At 32.8% G+C, this 23,415-nt stretch overlaps 2 protein-coding genes and 1 long non-coding RNA gene across 9 annotated transcripts; 1 reads left to right on the forward strand and 2 right to left on the reverse strand.

Moving 5' to 3' along the window:
* The first annotated feature begins 4 nt into the window (after positions 1-4).
* On the forward strand, positions 5-3,129 carry LOC125371159. 7 transcript variants are annotated; one of them, XR_007217478.1, is made up of 6 exons: positions 5-133; positions 204-362; positions 442-949; positions 1,082-1,165; positions 1,272-2,303; positions 2,773-3,129. XR_007217478.1 is itself a non-coding variant. In XM_048379655.1 (3 exons), the coding sequence occupies exons 2-3, from the start codon at positions 604-606 to the stop codon at positions 1,441-1,443; spliced, it is 708 nt and encodes a 235-aa protein (XP_048235612.1). In that variant the 5' UTR covers positions 221-362; positions 442-603; the 3' UTR covers positions 1,444-2,309. The 7 variants fall into 7 exon arrangements, 1 of the variants encoding a protein (XP_048235612.1); XR_007217476.1 differs by having other exon boundaries at positions 1,082-2,303; positions 2,770-3,129; XR_007217474.1 differs by having other exon boundaries at positions 1,082-2,303.
* A 625-nt stretch (positions 3,130-3,754) lies between these two features.
* Positions 3,755-5,203, reverse strand: LOC125371147. Its single transcript, XR_007217437.1, has 2 exons — positions 4,452-5,203; positions 3,755-4,371 (listed from the first exon to the last, which is right to left on the reverse strand). It is a non-coding gene; the product is annotated as an uncharacterized LOC125371147 (long non-coding RNA).
* Positions 5,204-21,089: 15,886 nt separating this feature from the next.
* LOC125371214 lies at positions 21,090-21,725 on the reverse strand. The gene is made up of 2 exons (XM_048379748.1): positions 21,417-21,725; positions 21,090-21,320 (listed from the first exon to the last, which is right to left on the reverse strand). The coding sequence occupies exons 1-2, from the start codon at positions 21,723-21,725 to the stop codon at positions 21,090-21,092; spliced, it is 540 nt and encodes a 179-aa protein (XP_048235705.1).
* Between the last annotated feature and the right edge of the window lie 1,690 nt (positions 21,726-23,415).

Below are 23,415 nucleotides of genomic sequence, written 5' to 3' on the forward strand. Positions count from 1 at the left end.
GATGAGCCTGATGAATTTGAACTCCATGGCGTCATTTGTTTGGGGTTGGGCGGCCTTTTGCCAGCTGTACCGCTTCATGGATCATAGTTGTCGTGGTGGTGCGAGGGTTGGCGGTTTCGCTAACTTGCTCCTAGTAAGTTTATTGATCTGTTATTTTCCTTTGCCTATTTTATGACTTATTTGTCTTGTCTTTTTTCTTTCAGATCTGGGCGCATGAGTACCACCTGCTACAGATTAGTGCTCCTGCTAGCGCCAAGACATACCCTTTTATGGACCATTGTGTAAATGCATGGTTAGAGTTAGAGAGCTCCTATCAACTGGATCAATATCGATAGCGGTTGAACACGGTCACCTAGATAGAGGTAAAAATAAGAAATTAATCATTTGAAATCAATTTCATAATTATTGCGTATCTCTTTTTTATCTTCGTTATTTGTACAGGTGTGGATGGACCCGTGGGGTAAGTTCGCCATCTGGTCTACCACCATGGTAGATGCGACAGCCTTTGACGAGTGTCACTTCTTGATGGAGAGCTCTATGTACCGGCACTAGTACTTTGGCAACCGGATATGCGATTGGAGAGTTGGACTAGGTGCTAAGCTTATGCTATTCCCATTGCCGCATCTTGGGACAGTCATCACGCCAGGGAGGCTGGCTGATATGCTGCTAGAGGAGGTCCCAGCAGTCTCCTATTTTGAGGGAGCAGGGAGTTTGGAGGTCTCTTACATTGATTTTGTTGCGCTCCTACCCTTCAGGTGGGTTAGTCCGAGTGGAGATGTGCCGACTGGTGGGACGCCACCACCGACGGAGGGAAGCCGAAAGAGGGCGCAGCCCAGGCGTGAGTTCACTTGCTGCTCTTACTGCACCGTCACTGCACATGGTGATCAGAGATTTTTTCTCCCCTCACTCGGTGATCATTTCTATGCCTCGGGGCGGGCGCATCGCCTCCGTATGTCCCTAATCGACCCTGACTTCCTTCCAGCCTATAGTCTCAGCGGGACCTCTCATTTGAGTGCCCTACTTGGTGAGCATCGTGATTTTCTGCTTTTAATGACTCACTAACATGTTTATTTGCATGCAGGTTCCATGATAATAGGTGGACCAGTCGTACCGGATCACGAAGGGGTTTTGGGCGCTCGCCTTGGGTTGGCATGCGGACTATCAGGTGCGTCTATTATGAATATCATGAATGTTATGTATATATGTTTGATATGTGAATGTTTGCTAATTGTAATTTTTTTTGCTGCTTTGGACGGAGCACCATCTTCAAGAGAGAGGGAAGCTAAGAGCACCCGTATCACCGAGATGTGGTGTGTGAATAACGATGCTGAGGACTTCCATAACATCTTCCCTGCCACATTCGTCCGATCTGAGTGCCTGCAAGGATGCCCAAACCACTTTGCACTGGCCCCAAATCCCATTATCTGTCCATTATGGCACTGAGCTTGTGTCAGGTTAGCCTAAGCTCGCATAAAGATAAGGTTGAGCTTGCACGAGGTCGATTTGGGTGCTCATTTCCTACATAACCTTTGGGTGACTTCCTCTATTTAGCCATCTCTTTCTCTTACCATGAGTGAGGCTTCCGAAGACCTTTTGCTCCCTCTATTGAAGCGATTCAAGAAAAGTTCATGGGCCTTACTACAACTGCCACTCGCCAGCCTGAGATATCTCCGGGATGTCTGCCTGTATCTCCCTTTTCTCCATGTGGCTGTCAACCTTTAGGATCTTGAGGCTTATGTATTTCAGTTTGGCATTTTGGAAGTATGCCTTCTGTTTGAGGAGTTCTCATCCATCCTTAGCTTTTACCTGAAGTCAACTGACGAGTTGATGTTAGCCCCTTTGGAGGTTTCCTTGCTGCATGAGATCTCAAGTTCTTTTTTTCTTTGGGAATATCCATCATTCGGGCGCATCTCAGGGGCCCGGCCTCGAGCTCTCTTCCTTTATCGGACTCATGAGTCAGCTTGCCCCAAATTCTTGCACATGTCTCTATGTCTTGCAATTAGGTCTGATGGCTCAATTCCTATTTGCTCAAGATGACGGGCTCAAAGGTTTGAAACTAATTCTTGTCCTTGCCCAAATGTGCACCTCATCAACCATTGCCCCGCTCGTGTTGGCGGATAAACTGACTGGGTTAGATCGGGTTAAGAGGGGTGAGAGTGGTTAGTTCAGCGGTAGCCCGATTGTATTGTAGGTCAGTGACCATATCAAAGACGACACTCTAGGCACACCGAGCTCTAATCAAAGCATACAACACAAAGTATTAACAATTACCAAGTTCTTACACTTTGGAAAATATTATTCAGGTATGATATTTCATCTTGTCTTAAATATTACTGAGTTCTTATACTTAGTAAAAGATTATGATAAAAGACAAAACATATGTGTTTCACTACATGAGCAAATTAACAAAAAAGAATAAGGTTCAATTTGGCCCCTGAACATTTTTAGTCAATTTAGCCCAAAATTTAGCAAGTTTGGCTCATTTTAACCATTCTTTTGAACAAATAAAGAGAGTGAAATACACTTGATTATTTTACTAATACATTTTTTTCTTTTGAAATTAAAAATAAGAATAGCTAGAAAAAAGAAAATAATACCTCTTTTTTTTATTTTCCTAATAAATAAATCTATCCACTCAAATCCTGACGAAACAAATTCTATCCAAAACAAACAAACAATTCAAATAAAATTGAACAAAAACTAAGAAAATCAAGTCCTACACAAAAATGAGAAAAATCATCACCATTAAAATTATGGGTGGTGTTGAAGTAGATTTGGCGATGTTGACTGAAGCAGTTGTGCAATGCCAATTGAAGCAATAGTTGTGCGACAGTGACTGAAGCAGTAGCTTCTGGTGACGGCAACTGAAGCAGCAGCGGCGAATGAAGCAGCAACACCGGGCGACATCATCGACTGAAGTACTGTGCGATGGTGACTGAAGCATCAGCATTGATTCTCCAATTTTTTGGTTTTTTTCTTTTTGATTTGTTTTAGAAAATAAACTGACATAGTGGTGGATATAGTTGTGGATATAGTTGTGGCTTTGATGATGATGGCAATTTTTTAGTTCTTTTTTTCTTTACGATTTGTATTATTCTAGTTATTAATGGTTATTTCTTTTGTTGATGATCTTGTTATTTGATGATATTATTATTTTTGGGGTGGTGGTTTTGTTATTGTTGATGGTGGTATTAATAACGGTGGTAGTGGTAAGAATAGCAGTAGCGGTGGTAGTGTTATTAATGTTGATAGTACAATTGCTGAGACTTTCAGATTGATGTTAATGAGTTCTACTATTGATAGCCTTGATGTTGATTGTATTATTATTTTTAGGATGGCAGGATTATTATTGTTGATGGTGTCGTTATTGCTGCTACTTGCCGATGTTGACAATGGTGGCAGTGTTCACGGTGTTAAAAGGGTGGTGGGTTTGAATGTGAAGGTAATATTAATAAATTCTTTAGTATGTAATATTTATAATTAATTTTAAAAATAATTATAAATTTATTAGATTTAGTTTAAGAATTAAAATTAAAATTTCTTTTTTATGACATTCACGGGCTTATAATGGGAAGTGCAATTCACTTTCTATTTTGTTGTAAAAAAAGGGATAATTTGAGTTAATTCTGCTAAGTATTGGGTTAAAATGGCCTAAAAAGGTCAAAAGGGGTTATTTGAACTTCAGCTACAAGTTCAGGGGCTAAAATAAACCTTATTCCTAATAAAAACAGAAAATAGAAGAGTTCATATCAGATAAAGAAAAATATTTCATTATTATTCAAAAAGTATATTACAAAGCTTCATTGAGGTCACCCTCTACAATAAAATCATCTTCCAAAAGAGAAATTATATTGGCAACCTCGCCAAGCCCTAGCTTGCTCACCCTCGTCAGCTTCCTGATCAGCTCTCTCCCGAGCCTTTTTGCCAATCTCTTCGATGTCCAGCTCCTCTAGGAAGGTCATATCAGCATCTAAAAACTTAGCCCTCAGAGCTTCCTTGACTGCCTCCTCGTAGCTGGAAAAGAGAGATGACATCTCCGAGTAGAAGCCTTCGTTCTCAGCCTCTAGTTTCTCGCTAACCAAGGTCTAATCAGTGAACCTTGAAGTGATGGCAGCATATTCAAGCTCTAGCTTAGCGATCCGAAGATTGGCGTTCTTTTTCTCGACCGTAATCGAGCTGAATTGGGTTATAGTGCTCTCAGCCTGACCATTGGAGGCTTGGAGCTCACCCTCCCATTTTCGCTCTTTCACAACAAACTCTTCAGATTGCTTTTGAGGATGTGCTCAACATTTTCAGCCTTTATCCGATCATAAGAGACTAGCTCGCTCAGTTGCCTCTTGTAATGCTTTCGAGCATTACCAAGGTCACAACCTATATAAAAGCACCATATTAGTCCAAAGTTAAATAGTTAAGAATAATAAAAAAGCTTAGATTAGTAAAGCTAAGTCTACCTGTAAGAGGAGAGACATTTTCTAAGCATAAGCTCGAAAGGATGGACGTTCTCGAGCTCCTTCAAGTTGGCCCAACAATTTATCAAGTTCCCAAGCTCCTCGACCAATGGAGGTGTCTAGACGGTCGACCCAATTTTGTATTTTTTCTCCAAGTAAGGCCAAGGAACAGGGCATCGACCTAAGGTAGGAGTGTCCACCTCAACACAATCGTCCTCGTCTATCAATTGAGAATATTTCTCGAAGCTCATAGTAAAAGAAGAAGAGCGCAGCACTAAAGATAGCCCAGCAACTTAAGCAGAAGCTCCCAAACTCAGGTCAAAGATGGTAGTGTTGTCCTCAGCCATTTCACGTTGCCCATGACTTAAGGGAAGAACAAGAGGAGCTGAAGAAGAGCTAGCAGATCTTTTGCCCTTGTTAAGCTTAATCTTCTTTAGTTGCTTCAGATAAATTATTATAAAAAGCACAATAGAAAAGCTGAGGCCAAATTCATAAAAACGTATATAAAAATAAAAGAAAAAACATTGAACAAGAAGTACCGAGTAGGTATACCTAAATAGCTGACACCTAGCTTGGTTCCTTGTTTAGTAGTGTCGAGCACATAAAGGAATTTCTCAATCAAGGGAGAGACGGGTAAATCGATCCCTTTCTTTATGATGTTCATTAGAGTTTCCCTATTTACAAGGTTTGTTTTTAGAGTAAGTTTTGTAGGTTTTTTGAGAGGAGGAATATGCCATCTTGTCGGAAGATCAATAAAATTGCTTTTATGGACGACCAAGAAAAAATGGTGACGCCAATTATGAACAGACAAGATAAGTCCATCTAAAAATATGGACCCAGCTCGGATTCTTAAATAGATGAAAGAATATTCAGAAGACTAAGGAACTGGATAAAAGTAAGGAGTTGGAACTATACTAGAATTTTTACAATATTGCTTAAAAGCAACAAGTAGACGAAATTGAATCCGGCTGAAATTGGGCTATAGACATACTAATGGCAAGAATTACCAACCTAATGAAAGGGTTTAATGGAAGCCTAGGTCCGACTTTAAGGTACTCCTCATATAGGACTATATGCCCGAACTTGGGAACGCTATTACCTAGAAAGTCCTTTGGTACCTCTTTTAAAGTATAAGAGGTTGGGATTTTGTACAGAGCTTGGACATAATCAAGTCAGGTCAGTCATTTTGGAAAGGTAAAGATAGTGATCATTCTCACCATCCTCGAAGGAAGAAATAGAACCCTCAACCTCTTATTGGTAAGACGAGGGCCTCTTCCCAACAGTACTGCTATTAGGAAGATCTCGGGAACGAGTTTGGACAAACTCATCCCCATCAATAGACATAAAAAATAAGTTTTAAGAAGGAGGCTGGGACGACTCCATGGAAATAGAAAATGAAAACAAAGAAAAATAAGAAGAAAAGTGAATCAAAACTTACTGGTGATAAATGCATAAAGAAGTGAAGTCGAGAGTAGGAAAGAAGGCAAAAACTCGCAACAAACCCAGGAGCAAGAAAGAGATATCAAACTAACGAAGAGGATGAAATGCAAAAAAGCCAAAAAGTGGTAAGAAGAGAGAAAAAGAGGAACTTATAAGCCTTCATGTACTTACCAAAATTCTAGAGCGTAAGGGTATAACCGACAATTGATAAGTCATAAATAGAAAACGGTCCTCTTAATTATGGAAAGAATGTACGAAAAATCAGTGGGCATGTCAAGCGTCTCAAATGTTTAACATTTAAACAGTACAATCAAGCTCACCTCTTCCTAAAGACTTGGTCAAACACAAATGAAACATTCTTTGAACTAGTCTATTATAAAGTATCAAGCTTGTTAAATGGCAGAGTTAACCGAGTACGAGCAAAGCAAAAACTATCGAGCATAAATACTCTCAGGAAAGAGGGGAGGACTAATGATAACCAAGAATTATAAGCCAACCTATTATGATCGAGAAAGACGGGGTTGACCAAGTTTGTATTCCACTATAACAGGAAGTCTAAGAGACTGTCTCATGGTCGGTCTTAATCGAAGAGCCCAACTCGACCTAGGACTCTATGAACAGTAAAAAAGACAAGTTTTATAATTAGGACGATCTACATCTACAGAGTTCTTCTCCTAATAGGATGAGAAGACCTCCAACGTCTATATAAGGAATCATAATACATTATTGATAGGTACATGCTATTTGACACACTCAATACACTTTAGCCACCCTTTACAACTTACTGACTTCATCATCGGAGTAAGTGGCCAGACAACCTTGTCCAGCACTTTCTAACCATTCTTACAAGTACTTCGAAGATCAGGTCAGCCATTGAAGATCTTATTGATAGATCATCTTGTTGACCGAGTTATCTTGTAGGGAAAGATTTTAAAGGTCAGTTATGATAGAGTGAGATGCACTCGAGTAAAATTACCTAACCAAGAGTGATGGGATTGGTGGTGGTAGTAAAATGAGCTCTGAGAGTAAGGTTAGAATGATGAGGTGGGGTTGAAATTAGAGAATAAGCTAAAGAATATATTTCAAAGAGGTGTATTATTTAGCTATATGACCTTGTTTACTATAAATACTACATTTGTTGAGGTATATGTGCACGGTTATAAGTTGGATTATATATTTTATGATGGGATAATGGTACAAATGGTCATTGAACTTTGTACTTAATTTTTTATTTTATTTAAATTATTCAACTTTAATAACGTTTGAATTTAGTCATTTCGGAAATGAAAGATTGACACATAATAAAAATAGCCAATCAAAAAGAGTAATTGAGAGAGAGAGAGAGAGAAATTAAGATAATTTAATTTATTTCATTTCAATTTCTTATTTTCAAGATAATTAAATTGTGACCAAATTGAAGTTGATTGATTGAAATAAAACAAATTAAGATGTTGAGACCAAATTGAAACTAAATGCAAAATCCAATGACTATTTATATTATTATTATATTTTATGAGTGGATAGATAAGGATGGAAGTGGTAAGAATTTTGTTCGTGGTATTTTATAAGATGATTTTGGTGGTTTAGATTAGGGATAATTATAAACTTGGTCTCTTAACTTTTCTTTTTCAATTTTAGTGTTTGAATTATTTAAATGTATAAACCTGCTAATTTATATATATTATGGAATCTCTTATAGGTTTTATATATTAAAATAATAATTTAATTTATTTTACACTTGAAATGATGTAAATATCCTTATTTATCCTTACTTATAATTTTTTCTATTTCTTCTTTTCTCTTTTATTTTTAATTTTTTTAATCTTTTTTTCTACTTTCTATTAAATCTTATTTTAGCACTAAAGAAAATGTTGGATTAAATTTTTAGTTTTATTTATTTCTTTTTAAAATTACTCACCATCTTTTTTTTTCTAAAAAAATTATTATTTTAGAACACTTAATACCTTCCTTTTCCTTCTCTTATTGTTTTAAGGTGAAAAAATATAATATAATTTTTTTTTATTATTTTTTGAGGTGAATGTATAAAAAATAAAAGAATAAGTAAATAATATTTATTTTATTTCAACTTTTATTTGAATGAATGAGAAAAATAAAATAATTTTACTTTTTTTTTATTTTAATCTTTTGAGAAAGAAATAAAATTTTAAAAAATAGTGCTGAAAATAAATAAAAAATAAGAAAAAGAAGAGAAAATATGATATTAATTTAAAAAATAGTATTTAATTCAATTTACTATTCAAAATAAGTCAAATAAACATTTTAACTTGTAAAACTGCCTATAAATATTATATTGACTTCTTTTATAGATTCAAACACTTAATTGAATAAACAATAGTTTAGACACCAAGATAGAAAAAACAGAAAAGTTAAAACACCAAATTTATATTTTTTTGTTAAGATTATAAATAGATACGTAGGATAACTATGATAGTGTATTAGCTTTTGAGCAATTTAATGGTTTATAAGTAAGATTATCTCTGGTGAGACCTTTGAGTTCCTTTAAATTTATATTGGAGGTATGCTTCATGATTAATAAGTTGTTGATAGAGCGAGGACCAAGCTTTCTCAAACTCAAATGACAAAGTAGAGATTCCTATATTCATTATTAAGAATTTTAAGGATGATAAGTTCATCGACATAATTTTAGCATTTTACTAGTACTTACGAATGAATTGTTTGCTTTTGTTGATGATTCATAGTTGTTATTTTAATTGTGTGGTGCAACCTCTTAATGATTTAATTTTTGTATCTGCAATAAATTTGAGTGTGAGTTAAAAAGTAATAACGCTAAGAACAATAATGATATAAATGGTTACCGAACTTTTCATTTATTTTCATTTTAGTAATAAGTTTTAATATGCTTTATTTTAATTATTTAATTTTAATAGTATATTAATTTAATTTTTAAATAAAAGATAGGCACATGGCAGAAATAATCAAATAAAAAAATAATTAAGAGAGACAAATATGACATGTCAATTCGTTATTATAAAATGACTAAATTATAATCAAAATTAAAGTTCATAATTGAAATAAAATAAATTAAAATTTTATAATTTAAATAAAACTCAGTAATCATCTAAATTATTATTCTGATGCTAACAATTAGTTGATCTTGTCTAATGTAAAGCTAAGTATTCTAGAGTTGAAGTAATGTCAATGGTAGTGGTAAGATTCAATGGGGATGAATTCCATTAATGAAACCTATAAGATCATAGCCACTAAAAACGACATTAAATTGGAAGACTTGAGTTTGAAAGAGATTTGAGTGGCAGTGCTGATGGAGAGGTGGGAGGTACGATTATCAAAAGAATTGATAAAGCGGAAAGCATGTTAGAAGATTATGGCAATGGTGAGAATTTAGAACAACTTTAATATTATAAAGAAATAGAAAAAGAAGTAGTGAAATAGGTTTTGCTTATTAATAAATCAATTAAATACCACATTTGGTAATATACTTCAGACAAACAAAGTATATAAAATATAATATTATTTTTTTCAATAATAGCCATTTTTGTAAAATTGGTACGTAATGTCACTTTAGGATTAATTTTAATAGTTTAATCTCAAAATTGTATCTATTTACATAATTATAAAACCAAAAATTATACCAACGGAGAAAATCCATTTTGATTTCTTCATTAATCTAATCCTTCTTTTTTATTTATTAGTGATTCTTAGATATTTATTATCATTTTAAAATGCATGTTTTTGGACCTCCTTTATCAGCACTTTATTTTTTTTTAGAAAAGAATCCCTGGATCAAGTGATTGGATAAGAATATTGAAGGCTAGACTAAAAATTGATTGACATATTTTTAGAAAATGAAACTCTTTCTTTGTAAATACTACTTTAATGCATTTGAAATGATCAAATTTCAAGAGCTTTTGATTCGGTTTTCTATAAAATTGTTGTCCCAATAGTTTGACTTATAATATAATAAGATATGATAAACTATTATGAACTTTGTACAACAATATTATTTTTATGGGATTAGAAGCAAATAACTTGTAGATTAAGAAAAAAAAAGAAGAAGAGAAAACAACTATAAGCATCTTATTATTGAACTATCAGTTTTTTTAATTATCAATCATTTTCAATTATACAAGATAATTTATTATTTAATAATTTTTATTATTAAAAATAATAATATAAATAGTCACTAGATTTTACATTTAATTTTATTTTAATCATAAAATTTTAATTTATTTCATTTCAATCATTAAATTTTAATTTTAGTTGTAATTTAATTACTTTACTAATAAAGAATTAAAGTATCATATTTTTCTTTCTTAATTATTTTTCTTTTATTAGCTATTTTTGTAGCGTGTTAATCTTTTCGGTCTTAATTTAGATCACTTGTAAATAAAAATAGACTCTGTATTATAATAAATTATAAATTCTTTAAATCCCATTTTAAAAAAATATTTTTTTATATAGTAATATTTATATATAGATATTTAAAAAATATATATGTTATGCTATACTTTATCATACTTTCTTATTTTTATCAATTTTATTTGTATATGACATTAATATATCTTATGTCTAATTGCTATCATTTTACTTAACATAATTAAATATTAAGTTAAAAAATATTTTAATACTCAAATTTTTATTAAATTATATTTTTTTATAATTATAAATTTTATTTAATTATAATTATATGACAATAAAAAAATTTTACTATTACATATATAAAAAATAATTATTATTTTTATTCTACAAAATCTCAAAAAATTCAATTCATTTTAAACACACGTCAGTATTGCTTCCGCGACTTGACGTTTAAAAGGACAAATTTAATGATTCAAATCTAATTGAGAAAATTAAATAATGTGAAATCGAATAATAACCCATGTGGCACTGCTACAAGTCATTGAATTCATAAGCAGATTTCTCATTATGAAAATCGGAAAAAAACAAGGAAAATGAAATGTGATCAGGTTTAGTCGGCAAAGAGATTAGAGGCCACGTGTAAACAAAATCTATAACAACAGGTCGTTGCTTCCAATATACCTGTCTTAAGCTTAGATGTATGAGCTGGCAGAGTTGAATAGGTGCACAACGGAAAAGAATTTCTACAGAAAGAATTGAAAATTGTTTTATGTGATTATCTGATATAAGATGATAACAAGCATATACTATCAATATATAGAAGAGGTAATTTAAGAAGTAAAAATTATCTACTAATAAACTAATTACTTAGAGACTATTTATTTTTGTATATTAAATCTATATTTATTAATATATATTATATTAATTTAAATATAAAATATTTTAATATTTATGATATAATATTTATTTTGACAGTTTACTTTTAACACATAAAATTTAAAATTTATATAGAATTTTATTATTTTCTCTTTTAATTATATTTTTAATATTATATTAATAAATTAATAAATTATTTTGATTAAATAATAATTTTAATTCTAAAAATAGTATTTTTTAATACTAAATTAATCATTTTAATTAACAATAAATTCTAATCCAAAAATAGTAGTATTAATTATATTTATAGCATTGATCTATATAAAAATAAAAATTAATTAATAAATATTTTAAAAATAGTTTCTATACTATTGCATTAGAAATCATTTTAAAATTAATAAAATTTTAAAATATTAAAAAAATATCTTAGAAAGACATTTAAGAATATTTATTTTATTATTATAAATAATTATAGAAAATATTAAAATTATATTAAACTTTTATAAATTTGATTTATATTATTATTTATATATTATTTATAATAAAAAATTATAGCCATTGTATAATGAGCGTATAAATTATTAGTTTTTATTAAATTATTACCGTATTATCCACATAAAAATTTGGATGAAAGGTCAATTTGCTCTCTGAATTTATATCCAAGAGTTAGATACATCTAATTTAAATTTGTTTTCAATAACTAGTCCTCTGAACTTATATCTAAGGTTAGACACATCTAATTTAAATTTTATTCAGCAATAGCTCCATGAATTTGCATCCAAAGGTCAAATACATCCAATTTAAACTTTTTTAAAAGTGAAATAACATTAGATTTTTAAATTTTAATTGAATTATGAAAAATCAAATATTTATAGATTAGATTTATAGGTTTTGATTGAATTAATAAAATAATGAAATAAAAGTTATTGTTAACCCTTATACACAAATTCATGGGTCAGTTTCACTCTTTGTCCTAGAAAATTTCTAATCTATTATATACTTTTTCACATGCCTCCTATTTGATTTTTGTGGAAATTTTGATTATATTTTTTATGGGATTTGAATCTTCCTTTATAGATTTATTTACAGAATTTCATAAATATGCAATATTAATAATAAGAATTTTTTTTTGATGTTCTTATAATCAGACTCGTATAAAGATCAAAGACCTAGTTTGTGGTTTAAAATAGCCACTGAATGGGGGGTGCAAATTGTCGAGTTATAAATTAACAGAGCTCTGTTAATATAATTGGAAAATATGAATATAAAATTTTACTCTTTAAGTAAGAATTTTACTTTATATTTCTTAATTGTATTATTCTTTATTTTTATTATTGATCAAGTTATACCTTTTGATTTAAATGAAAGATTTATGATTTATATCACAAAAAAAAGTAGGAACCTCTGTCTCCTGCTTTGAGAATAGTAAAAGATAAAAAACTTGAAAAAATCTAACTTAATGATTGAATTGAAAAGTTAGTTAATTGAACTAGTAGGTTCAATTTAAAAAGATTTTTGATTAATTAATCAGTTTTATTTTTTTAATTTAAGAAATAAATAGTTAATTGAACTGGCTGATTATATTTTTATTATTAAATTTAATAACTTTTGAATATATTTTAGATAAATAAAATTTTTATAGAATTTTTAATTAATTCTTCCCAATCCTTCGAGGCCTTGAAAATCATTTCATATTATGAGGGTGAGAATGATTAAAGATTAGAATGTTCCTTAGAAACCCAGGAAAGGAAGTAGCCAATTCAAAAAGGTGGTTTCAGTCATCCTCTGCTTACAGCCTAATGATTAAAGATTAGATCCTTGTCTTCCATAGATGCCACATCATAAAAGCTAATTGGATCATAATGTCATCAAACTTGTCAATGCACAGAAGATCCTCTGTTAAACCCATCCAACAATTTGCAAAGCTTAAAGCATATACCTTGCTAGAATGATTTCACAAAGGTGAAAGAAACCAAGCTTGCTCAGGAAAATCACAATGGAAGAATAAATGCATAGCCGTCTCAAGAGATTCAGATCGAGGACAGGAGCCTTGGTAACCAAGTCGAAGTTGTAGGACCGGACCTACTGACATAGCATTTTGCAATGCTTTCCAAATGAAAATTTTAATTTTATTGGAACCTAAAGTTTCCTTAGATGTAATATGAGTTGAATGAGGCCTTGGATTGGTTGCAAAATTAGTAATTAACTGAAAGGAATAAATCCAAGCATAATAAACAGAACCCACCATATAATTTCCAACGCAATGAAAGTGCCAAATTAATGAGTCCTCTACATCAATGATAATACTTGAAATTCTCATGATGACCTTTGCTTAATTTCATAGAAAGATAGAAAATAGTGAAGATATCTTCCAAGAATTAAGAACAACATGAATATAACCAGTAATTGGATGATCAGTAACTCAGTCAGAATTGTGAAATGGATCCTTAAATGGATATATATTAGAAATCCATGCATTATGAAGTGCAAAAATCTATATGCCATTTCCAACTCCGAACGAAGACCCTGTTGGAGAAGTTGTTTACAACCATTAAGTTGTGTGAAGCCTAATATGGATTAGGCACCACTGAGCTATGAAGGATATCAAGACTGGCGAAATATTTTCTTTTGAGGACTCGATCTAGAAGAGAATCAGGATTGGAAAGGATACATCATAACTATTTGGCAAGGAATGCTAAATTATATCCATACAAGTTGATAGGCTATTTGTGTTAGCTACAATCTAAGGCAGTGAACCTATCGATGCAGTCTAGCACTCATGGCGAGTATCAATGTTGTATTTCTCGGAAAAGTGAAAGCCCAGAGCTACTTCTTTGTTCTTTGTTATATTAACCTAAAATGAATGATGAATAATTTCTAAACTAACTAATAGCTACAAGCTAAGTTCTAAGGGAGATGCAGGAATGAATGGATAAATGAAATAACCAAGACAAGAAAGCAAATCCAAAGAAAACCTAAACTAGTTGGCAATCAAACAAAAGATAAGGGATTGATGAGTCCAATTATGCTACCCGTGGAGGAATTCTTAACCGAATTCGGCTTCTCTCTCGAGATAACCGAATTCCTAAACCTAATAACCTAAAGTTGGAATCTCTTCCTAACAATTGATTTTTAAATTAGCATTAAGCTTTAATCCGCCTCTATTAAGCTTTGTTAATTCTTAATCCGGCTAGTTAATTATCCTTATCTCTAAGTGATTATTAATCAGTTCTTGCTATTCAAAATTCCAATTGCCAAATGGACTTCTTAATCTCATAAAGCAATCTAAACACCACAATTCACAACGTCTTATGAATAATGCATTATCTTATTAATACTGAAAGCAAAAAGAATACAAAACTAACTCAAACAATCCAACAATATAATATTAAGCCAATATAGTAAAGAAATCCCAATGGATTTAATCAATCTGGATAAACATGTTCATGTTTAAAACAACTAGGAAATCAATTACAATAGAAGAATAATGAAAATGAAACATGTACACCCTTTTCTCTTGAAGTGGATGAACAACTCCAAATCTGGATCTGCACTATGATTAATCCCCCCAATTGCCCCTTGAATTGCTCCACTACTGTTTTGCACTTGGAACCTTGTGATTCCAGGGTTCTTCCTCTTTGCAACTCTCTCCTGAACTCAACACTATGCAAAAATCGAACCAGCCACCAGGTCTTTCTCTCACTCCTTGCTTTTTTAACCCTAGAAAAAAACAATTTTCCTTATACAATTGTCTCAGCACGGTCATGGTCAAGGCCGTGCCTGTCAGCACGGCCTGGACTGAACATTCGGATCTCACCAATTCGGGTTTCCACATGGCCGTGCCCCCGCTGGTGCTGAGCCACCACGGGCCGTGTTGGAGGCCGTGGTGGCTACGGAAACCGTGCCCAAAGTGCCATGTTTTGAAGACCAAAAACTCATGGTTGGTCACGGCTAGAGTCCAGGCCGTGGTGATCAGCACGGCCTTGACCTAGGCCGTGCTCAATGTATGCACTGTGAGCTCTTATCCGATCTTGATGAATTCCCATCCATTTTCACATGTATTGATCTATAATTGCTCAAATACTGATGATGGTCCTATAAATTCTTTTGAAATGCAAAAGAACACAAAACATGGGTGATCTTGGAATAAAAGCACAATAATTGCTAAGAAAATACGCAATAATATGCAAGCAAATATGTGTAAAACTATGCATATCACAAGTATTTGAATCCCATACTGTTAAAGGACTTGCTTCGACATAGAAAGGACCCGGAAACCTAATGGATGTGCTATTCATTAGACTATTGGTCCTACTAGAAAATAGTCAGTAATCGATTTATCTTCTTGCTTACTCTAATTAAGATATAAAAATAGCTCATTAAAAAAATCAGAGTGGCATAAATAATAGCTTTGATTAGAATTTCTTTAACTGTAGGAGATAAAAAGCGTTGTTCACAACCTACAATTTCCTATTAACTTTAGAAATCAACCCCAAGAAAGCCTGTGTTTTAGATATGGCAACAAGCAAAGTAAGTCCAATATAGCAATCTTAAGCCTCAGAATATGAGATGTGAGGAAACCTAGTCAGCTAAAATTGTAGAGTGGTGGAATGTTCTAATTAATATAAATACTAAATTTAGAAGGATTGTAGCACCCAGACTCAAACATCCAATTGTATAGCAATATATATATAATTAACTTTATAAACATAATTTATTACTTAGTTACAATATACATTCATACAATTTAAGTGGCATAATATACTTAATATGTATAAGGAATATTTATACATTAGTTTAATTCACACAAGTACCCAAAATGCCTCAATGCTTGAGATAACTCCTCTGGCCCACCTGATAATGTTGACTGATGCAAAGAGTGCGATGCACAACTAAGGCTATCTACAACTACACTAACCTGAAAAAAATTGCTAAGGAATGAGCTAGCAACTCAATAAGCATTTAATTTACTAAACTATAGTATATTAGGCTAGAATTATCAAGTCTTTATCAAATATAGAAAATTATACCAACACTTAACTGACAATCACAAAATCAACCATTTCAATTATTCTCATAAACAAATAATTTCATCTCACATAATACAAATAATCTCAAACTCAACCAAGTCAAATAATTCAATTCCACATTATTTCTATCAAATTAGGATCAGATGACTCATCCTCACATTTCCTCACATTTTCAAATTTCAGTAACCACTTGATAAGACTATTCGCCCGACTCAGCTTTCCTGGTCACACAACATCCATTCATCAATCCTTAATCACAATCAATTCACTTCACAACACATCACAATCAATTCACTTTACAACAGGCCAAAAACATAATCCTATTCTTATAGGATAATAAAGTAATCCTATTCTTTTTTTTTTACCACTTCCTTGTCTTTAGACGAACCTATTCACATGTTTAATACAAATACAATTCAATCATAAGGCATAAATATACATATCTTTACTATCCATAAAACATCACATTTCAACAAAATAACATATATTCTTGATGTTAATATGATGCATGAGATGAATGACAATAGATCAACATATTTGTTGATGAAGGCAGCTTGTAAGTATTGACTTAGAAATTACACTAAAACTTATGTACAATTAATAAAAATCTCATCTTTTTTAGAATTACACTTCCATTTTTATAGAAACCATAGCAGAAAGAATCACTTAAAATCATTGGTATAAAAATAGTTATGACATTTTCAATACAGCTGCTCCAATTTCTATTTAAACAGAACAGTAAAAATTGTCCTATTAAATGACCAGCCAATCCTAAAGTTTCTATAGACACTAATTTTACACAATTTGGACTTCTCTAGCTCAAGTTGTGAAACACACAATTAGTAACAAATTTCTAAATCCTAAGTCCGATTCTGCTTAAAACAGTTTCGAGCAAGCCATATTAAGTTCAATATATCTCACGTTATAATCAACCAAAACTTATGAAATTTTATAGAAATATACTAGATATATAAATGAACAACTTTCATGTTTAACGCTTTGCTTGGTTCAACCTCTAAATGCCTCAAAATGTCAGCACAAAAACCAGGTCACCTGCTGAACCACAAACAGAGCAGCAGCAAATCGTCACCTTATAAGTTTATACTCACTCAACATTCTGCAAAACCATTTTATAGAAATATTCCTGGAACATATACCTACAACTTTCATGTTTGGAAATTTTTGAGATTAAGCCTCTAAGGTCATGAAATCAGAGGTGAAAAATTCTGCCCAGAAATTTCAGCTTCAAGATCACAAGTAATAGCATGTTCACTCTTGATTAAACAATTTCAGAACACATAATCGTCAATAATTTCATATCATTAATCCTAATTTACAGTAAAACAAAGAAATTAAAATTACTCACCTTTGTTTCCCTTGATTATGAAAGCCCAAATCTTTCAAACTTATAAGAAGAAATAGATTCTCACTTACTAAAAGTTTGTACAGTTTGATTAGGAAATCAAGGTTTGAAGAAGAAAAGGAGAAGAATGAGAGAGACAAAGAAGAAGAGGCAATAGGAAGTATATGTAGAAATGAAGAAATGAAGAGGTGGTAAATTGGTTAAACATAGGAAATTTTACAATTTAATCCTCTTTCTTTCTAACTTTCCAATTTAGTCCAAAATCATTACTTTTCAATTAAATCAATATATAACTAAATAATTTATTTATCTACCACATAATATAATAAAATAGGTCATACATAATTATGATGCAAATGACATGCTAATGAATATTAATTATTAATTAAAAAATAAAATAAATTCGGTTGTGACAATTCCTACCCACTTAGAAAATTTCGTCCTCGAAATTAACTAATCGCCAACAGACATGCCAAATAAGCTTGGGTATTTATCCATCATATGCTTCTCTACTTCCCAAGTTGCTTCTTTAGATGAATGTTGACTCCATTTCACCTTTACCATAGGAATTTCCTTGTTTCTTAATTTTCTAATCTATCGGTCTAATATCTGAATCGGTTCTTCAACATATGTGAGTTTATCAGAAACTTCAATTTCTGGTATCCTGATAATATGGCTAGGATCAGATCGATATCGTTGAAGTATAGAAACATGGAAAACATTATGTACTCGAGCTAACTCTGGGGGTAATGCAAGTATATAGGCTAAAGGACCAACCGGCTTTAAAATCTCATACGGCCCGATATATCGAGGACTTAGTTTACCTTGTTTACCAAATCGAAGGATACCCCTCCATGGTAATACTCTCAAGAAAACCTTATCCTCAACTTCATACTCAATTTCCCTTATGTGTTTATCTATATAGCTTTTCTGTCTATCTTGTGCGGCCTTGATACACTGCTTCGCAACTTGTATCTTGTCTACTGTTTCTTGAATAATTTCAGGACCTTCCAATTGTCTCAACCCTTTTACATCCCAACATATAGGGCTTCTACATTTTCTCCTATATAATGCCTCGTATGGTGGCATACAAATACTAGAATGAAAACTATTATTATAAGCAAATTCCATAAGTGGTACCTATTCATCCCAATTTCTACTATACTTTAATGCACAAACCCGTAACATGTCTTCAAAAGTTTGAATGGTTCTCTCAGCTTGCCCATCTGTTTGTAAATGAAAAGCAGTATTGAAATGCAATTTAGTTCCCATTGCTACTTGTAAGCTCTTCCAAAAATGAGAAGTAAACCGAGGATCCCTGTCCGAAAAAATGGAGATAGGTACACCATGCAACCTAACAATTTCTTTCACATACAAGTTGGCTAGCTTATCCAATGAATCATTCTGTTGAATAGGTAAAAAGTGTGTAGATTCTGTTAACCTATCAATTATTACCCAAATAGCATCATCTCTCCTAAAAGTGCGAGGCAAACCAACGATAAAATCTATAATAATTCTTTCCCATTTCCACTCAAGTATAATTAAAGATTGTAATTTACCTGCAGGTGATTGATGTTCTGCTATCACTTGTTGACAAGTTAGGCATTTAGCTACATATTCTGCAACTTCCTTCTTCATGCCTGACCACCAATAATGTGGCTTCAAATTGTTAGACATTTTTGTACTCCCTGGGTGCATTGAACAAGGAGAATTGTGAGCCTCCCAAAGAATCTTTTGTTTCAATGCGGCTACATTAGGTACATACACTCTGGTTTTCATAACCCACATTCCATCATTTTGCTCTATTAGTTCATTTGTCTTACCATCTTGCACCTTCTTCTGTAACTTCTTTAAGTATGCATCACTACCTTGTGCATGTTTGATCTCATCTAGTATATGGGGACTAGTCTTCATTCTAGTTAATAATACCCCATTCTTTATTGAAAAATGCATATCCATAGCTCTTAGCGAAATTAAGGAACTCATCTGATATGAAATCATACCTGCAACCCTTTCTAAAGTCTTCCTGCTAAGTGCATCTGCTACAACATTTGCTTTTCCTAGGTGATAATCAATGGTATTAGTCATAATCCTTCAACAATTCCATCCATCTTCGTTGCCTGAGGTTCAACTTTTTCTGTGTAGGTATGTACTTTAAGCTTTTGTGGCCAGTGAATATTGAAATGTCTCTCCATAAAGATAATGTCTCCAAGTCTTCAAAGCATGTACAATTGCATCCAATTCTAAATCATGTGTAGGATAATTTTGTTCATGAGGTCTAAGTTGTCTAGAAGCATAAGCAATAACCCTTCCATTTTGTATCAATACACAACCCAAACCATTAAGTAAAGCATCTGTATAGACTACATATTCCTCTCCTTGTATAGGTAATGTAAGTATAGGTGCTATAATCAATCTATTTTTCAACTCCTCAAATCTAGCATTTATCATTCCACTTAAAAGTCACTTGTTTCTTCAACAGATTAGTCAAGGGCTTTGCTAAAATGGAGAAGTTCTTTATGAATCTTCTATAGTACCCAGCCAATCCCAGAAAACTATGAACTTCTGAAATATTTTTTGGTGATTCCCACTCCTGAATAGCCTTCACCTTAGATGGGTCCGGTTGAACACCTTGTGCAGATACAATATGCCCCAAAAATGCAATGTTATTCATCCAGAACTCACATTTACTGAACTTACCATATAACTGCTTTTCTCTCAAAGTTTGTAATACTGTTCTTAAATGATGTTCATCCTCTTCAGAATTACTGGAGTATATCAGAATATCATCAATGAAGACCATCATAAATTGATCAAGATACAGTTGAAAAATATTATTCATCAAAGACATGAATGTTGCAGGTGCGTTAGTCAAACCAAATGGCATAACAACAAATTTATAATGACCATATCGTGTTCAAAATGTCGTTTTAGGTATAGAAGTCTCTCCAACCTTTAATTGCCAATACCCAGATCTCAAATCAATTTTGGAGAATACAACTGCCCCTCTGAGTTGATCAAGCAAATCATTAATGCGAGGTAAAGGATATTTATTCTTGATAGTAACTTGGTTCAACTTCCTATAATCAATGCAAAGTCTCATACTTCCATCTTTTTTTTCTTCACAAACAACACTGGAGCTCTTCACGGTGATATACTAGGTCAAATATAACCTTTCTCTAATAAATCCTCAAGTTGCTTTTTCAATTCCTATAATTCTGCTGGTGCCATTCTGTAAGGTGCTATAGAAATAGGAGCAACTCCTAGAATAGTTTCAATTTCAAAATTCACTTCTCGTTAAGGTGGCAATCCAGGTAATTCTTCTAGAAATACATCCGGAAATTCTTTGACTATTGGTACCTCTGAAACCCCTGGACTAACAATTCCAGTGTCTACCACATTCACAAGATAAGCATCACACCCAGATTTCATTAAATGAAAAGTAGTAGCAGCGGAAATCAAACATGTAGGCACAATTTTCCTGTCACCCGTGAACACTATTTTTATTTCCCCATCTATAACCATTTTTACTTCTTTCGTTAAACAGTCAACTATGACATGATTTCTAGACAATCAATCCATTCCCAATATCACATCAAAATCTCGCAAATTGATCACAATTAGGTCTACTGACATATTTGTACCACAAATCATCACAGAACAAGTCCGAACTATAGTATTAACCATCATTACTCCTCTAGCAGGCATCAAAGCACAAATATCATAACCTAAAGATTCAATGCCACAATGCATTCTCAATGCAAAAATCACATGAAATGAATGAACATATAGATCCGGGGTCAACTAACACATATGCATCATGCCTACAAATAGGAATTATACTAGTTATATCTCTGGAGAAGTAGTTGCTTCCTGTTTCGTAACAACATACACTCTTACCTGCGGTAAGGATTGGTTCGCATCTTCAATATGGACATATGCTGCTGTAGCTGCACTTTTACCTCCCTTACCTCTTCCACGACCAGTCGGTGTAGGTACTACATTATCCCCAACACTACTTTGTCCTCCTGAATGGTAGGTACTCGATGCTCCTCTACCTACTACACACTCATTGGCATAATGCCCAAGTTTCCCACATCTATAACAAGCCTGCACTCTCGGTCCCCAACATTCTCCTAAATGGGTCCTTCCCCAAGTGCCATCAACAGGTCTATATCCTCTACTACTAAACCCAGAATTACCTCGCATGTTCGCTGATCCACCACTTCTACCCAAAATTATACTACTTGGCCCTCTAAATTGATAACTGCCCCGTCCTCTAAAACCTCCTCGCTGACTTCCTTATCCTCCTCTAGGTGTAAATGAGGCACCTCTAGAGAAAGATGGAGTAAATGTCCCAATTATCTTCTTTTTCTCTACTTCTAATATATTTCTTTCTAAGAGTAATTCTTCTGCTCTTGTTGCAGCTTCCAATAAAGCAATAAAGGTAGGTGGTTGCACTGCCAACTTTTCACGTATCTCCAATCTCAAACCCCTCTCAAATCTATTTCTCTTAAGTTCATCAGTTGCCACTTCCTCTGGTGCATACCTGGATAACCTTGTAAATTGTAATTCATAGTCAGCAACAGACATCTCATTTTGTTTCAATTCAAGGAATTCAAGTTTCTTCCTCTCTTGATATATTGGTGGCATATACTTCACCTTGAACTCCTTTAAGAATTCTTCCCATGTCATGGTCAATGGTTATATCTGGCTACCGGGACTGTCTCCCACCAGTTTCTAGCATCCTTAAGAAATAATGAGGTTGCATACCTCACTTTCATTTGGATCGTCGGTTGGGTATTAAATTGTGTAAACATACTTTTAACAGACTTTAGCCATTTCTCTGCTACAATTGGATCAGTTGTTCCCTCAAACTCTTTCCCCCAATGCTTTCTTAACTTTCCAAAGTTTGCATCCAATGCAGGTATGTTTAGTAGAGGTGGTGGTTGTAGTTGTTGAGCTAATCTTCTTAACTCTTCAGCTATTTACTGAGCATACCCTTCAGAGTGACTGTTCATTTTCATGCATTTGTTCTTGTTCAATATGATGTGCATGAACTGACTCATATGAACCTACTGGGCTAGTGGAGTGCTCATTCATGCCTATATCAGTAACAAACTTTTCAACAGTAAATGGTTTGTGCATAATTACTATATGCTTGCATGTTATGCTTTTAATCCCCTATATTACCATCAATTCAATCACACAAGCATTTAACACATTGGAATATATTAAAATTCTAACTCACTTTAACATATCACAACACATAAACACCTTCATATAACATAACATAAACAGAAATAAAGTACTCATACTTATGTCCCAACGGTCTAATCCCCGCTCTGATACCAAAAACTGTAGCACCCAGACTTAAACATCCAATTGTATAGCAATTTATATAATTAACTTTATAAACATAATTTATTACTTAGTTACAATATACATTCATACAATTTAAGTGGCATAACATACTTAATATATATAAGGAATATTTATACATTAGTTTAATTCACATAAGTACCCAAAATGCCCCAATGCTTGAGATAACTCCTCTGGCCCACCTGATAATATTGACTGATGCAAAGAGAGCAATGCACAGCTAAAGCTATCTACAACTGCACTAACCTGAAAAAAATTGCTAAGGAATGAGCTAGCAACTCAATAAGCATTTAATTTACTAAACTATAGTATATTAGGCTAGAATTATCAAGTCTTTATCAAATACAGTAAATTATACCAACACTTAACTGACAATCAAAAAATCAACCATTTCAATTATTCTCATAAATAAATAATTTTATCTTACATAATACAAATAATCTCAAACTCAACCAAGTCAAATAATTCAATTCCACATTATTTCTATCAAATTAGGATCAGATGACTCATCCTCACA

Source organism: Ricinus communis, chromosome 9 (assembly GCF_019578655.1).
Source record: "Ricinus communis isolate WT05 ecotype wild-type chromosome 9, ASM1957865v1, whole genome shotgun sequence".
In the NCBI taxonomy this organism is placed as follows: domain Eukaryota; kingdom Viridiplantae; phylum Streptophyta; class Magnoliopsida; order Malpighiales; family Euphorbiaceae; genus Ricinus; species Ricinus communis.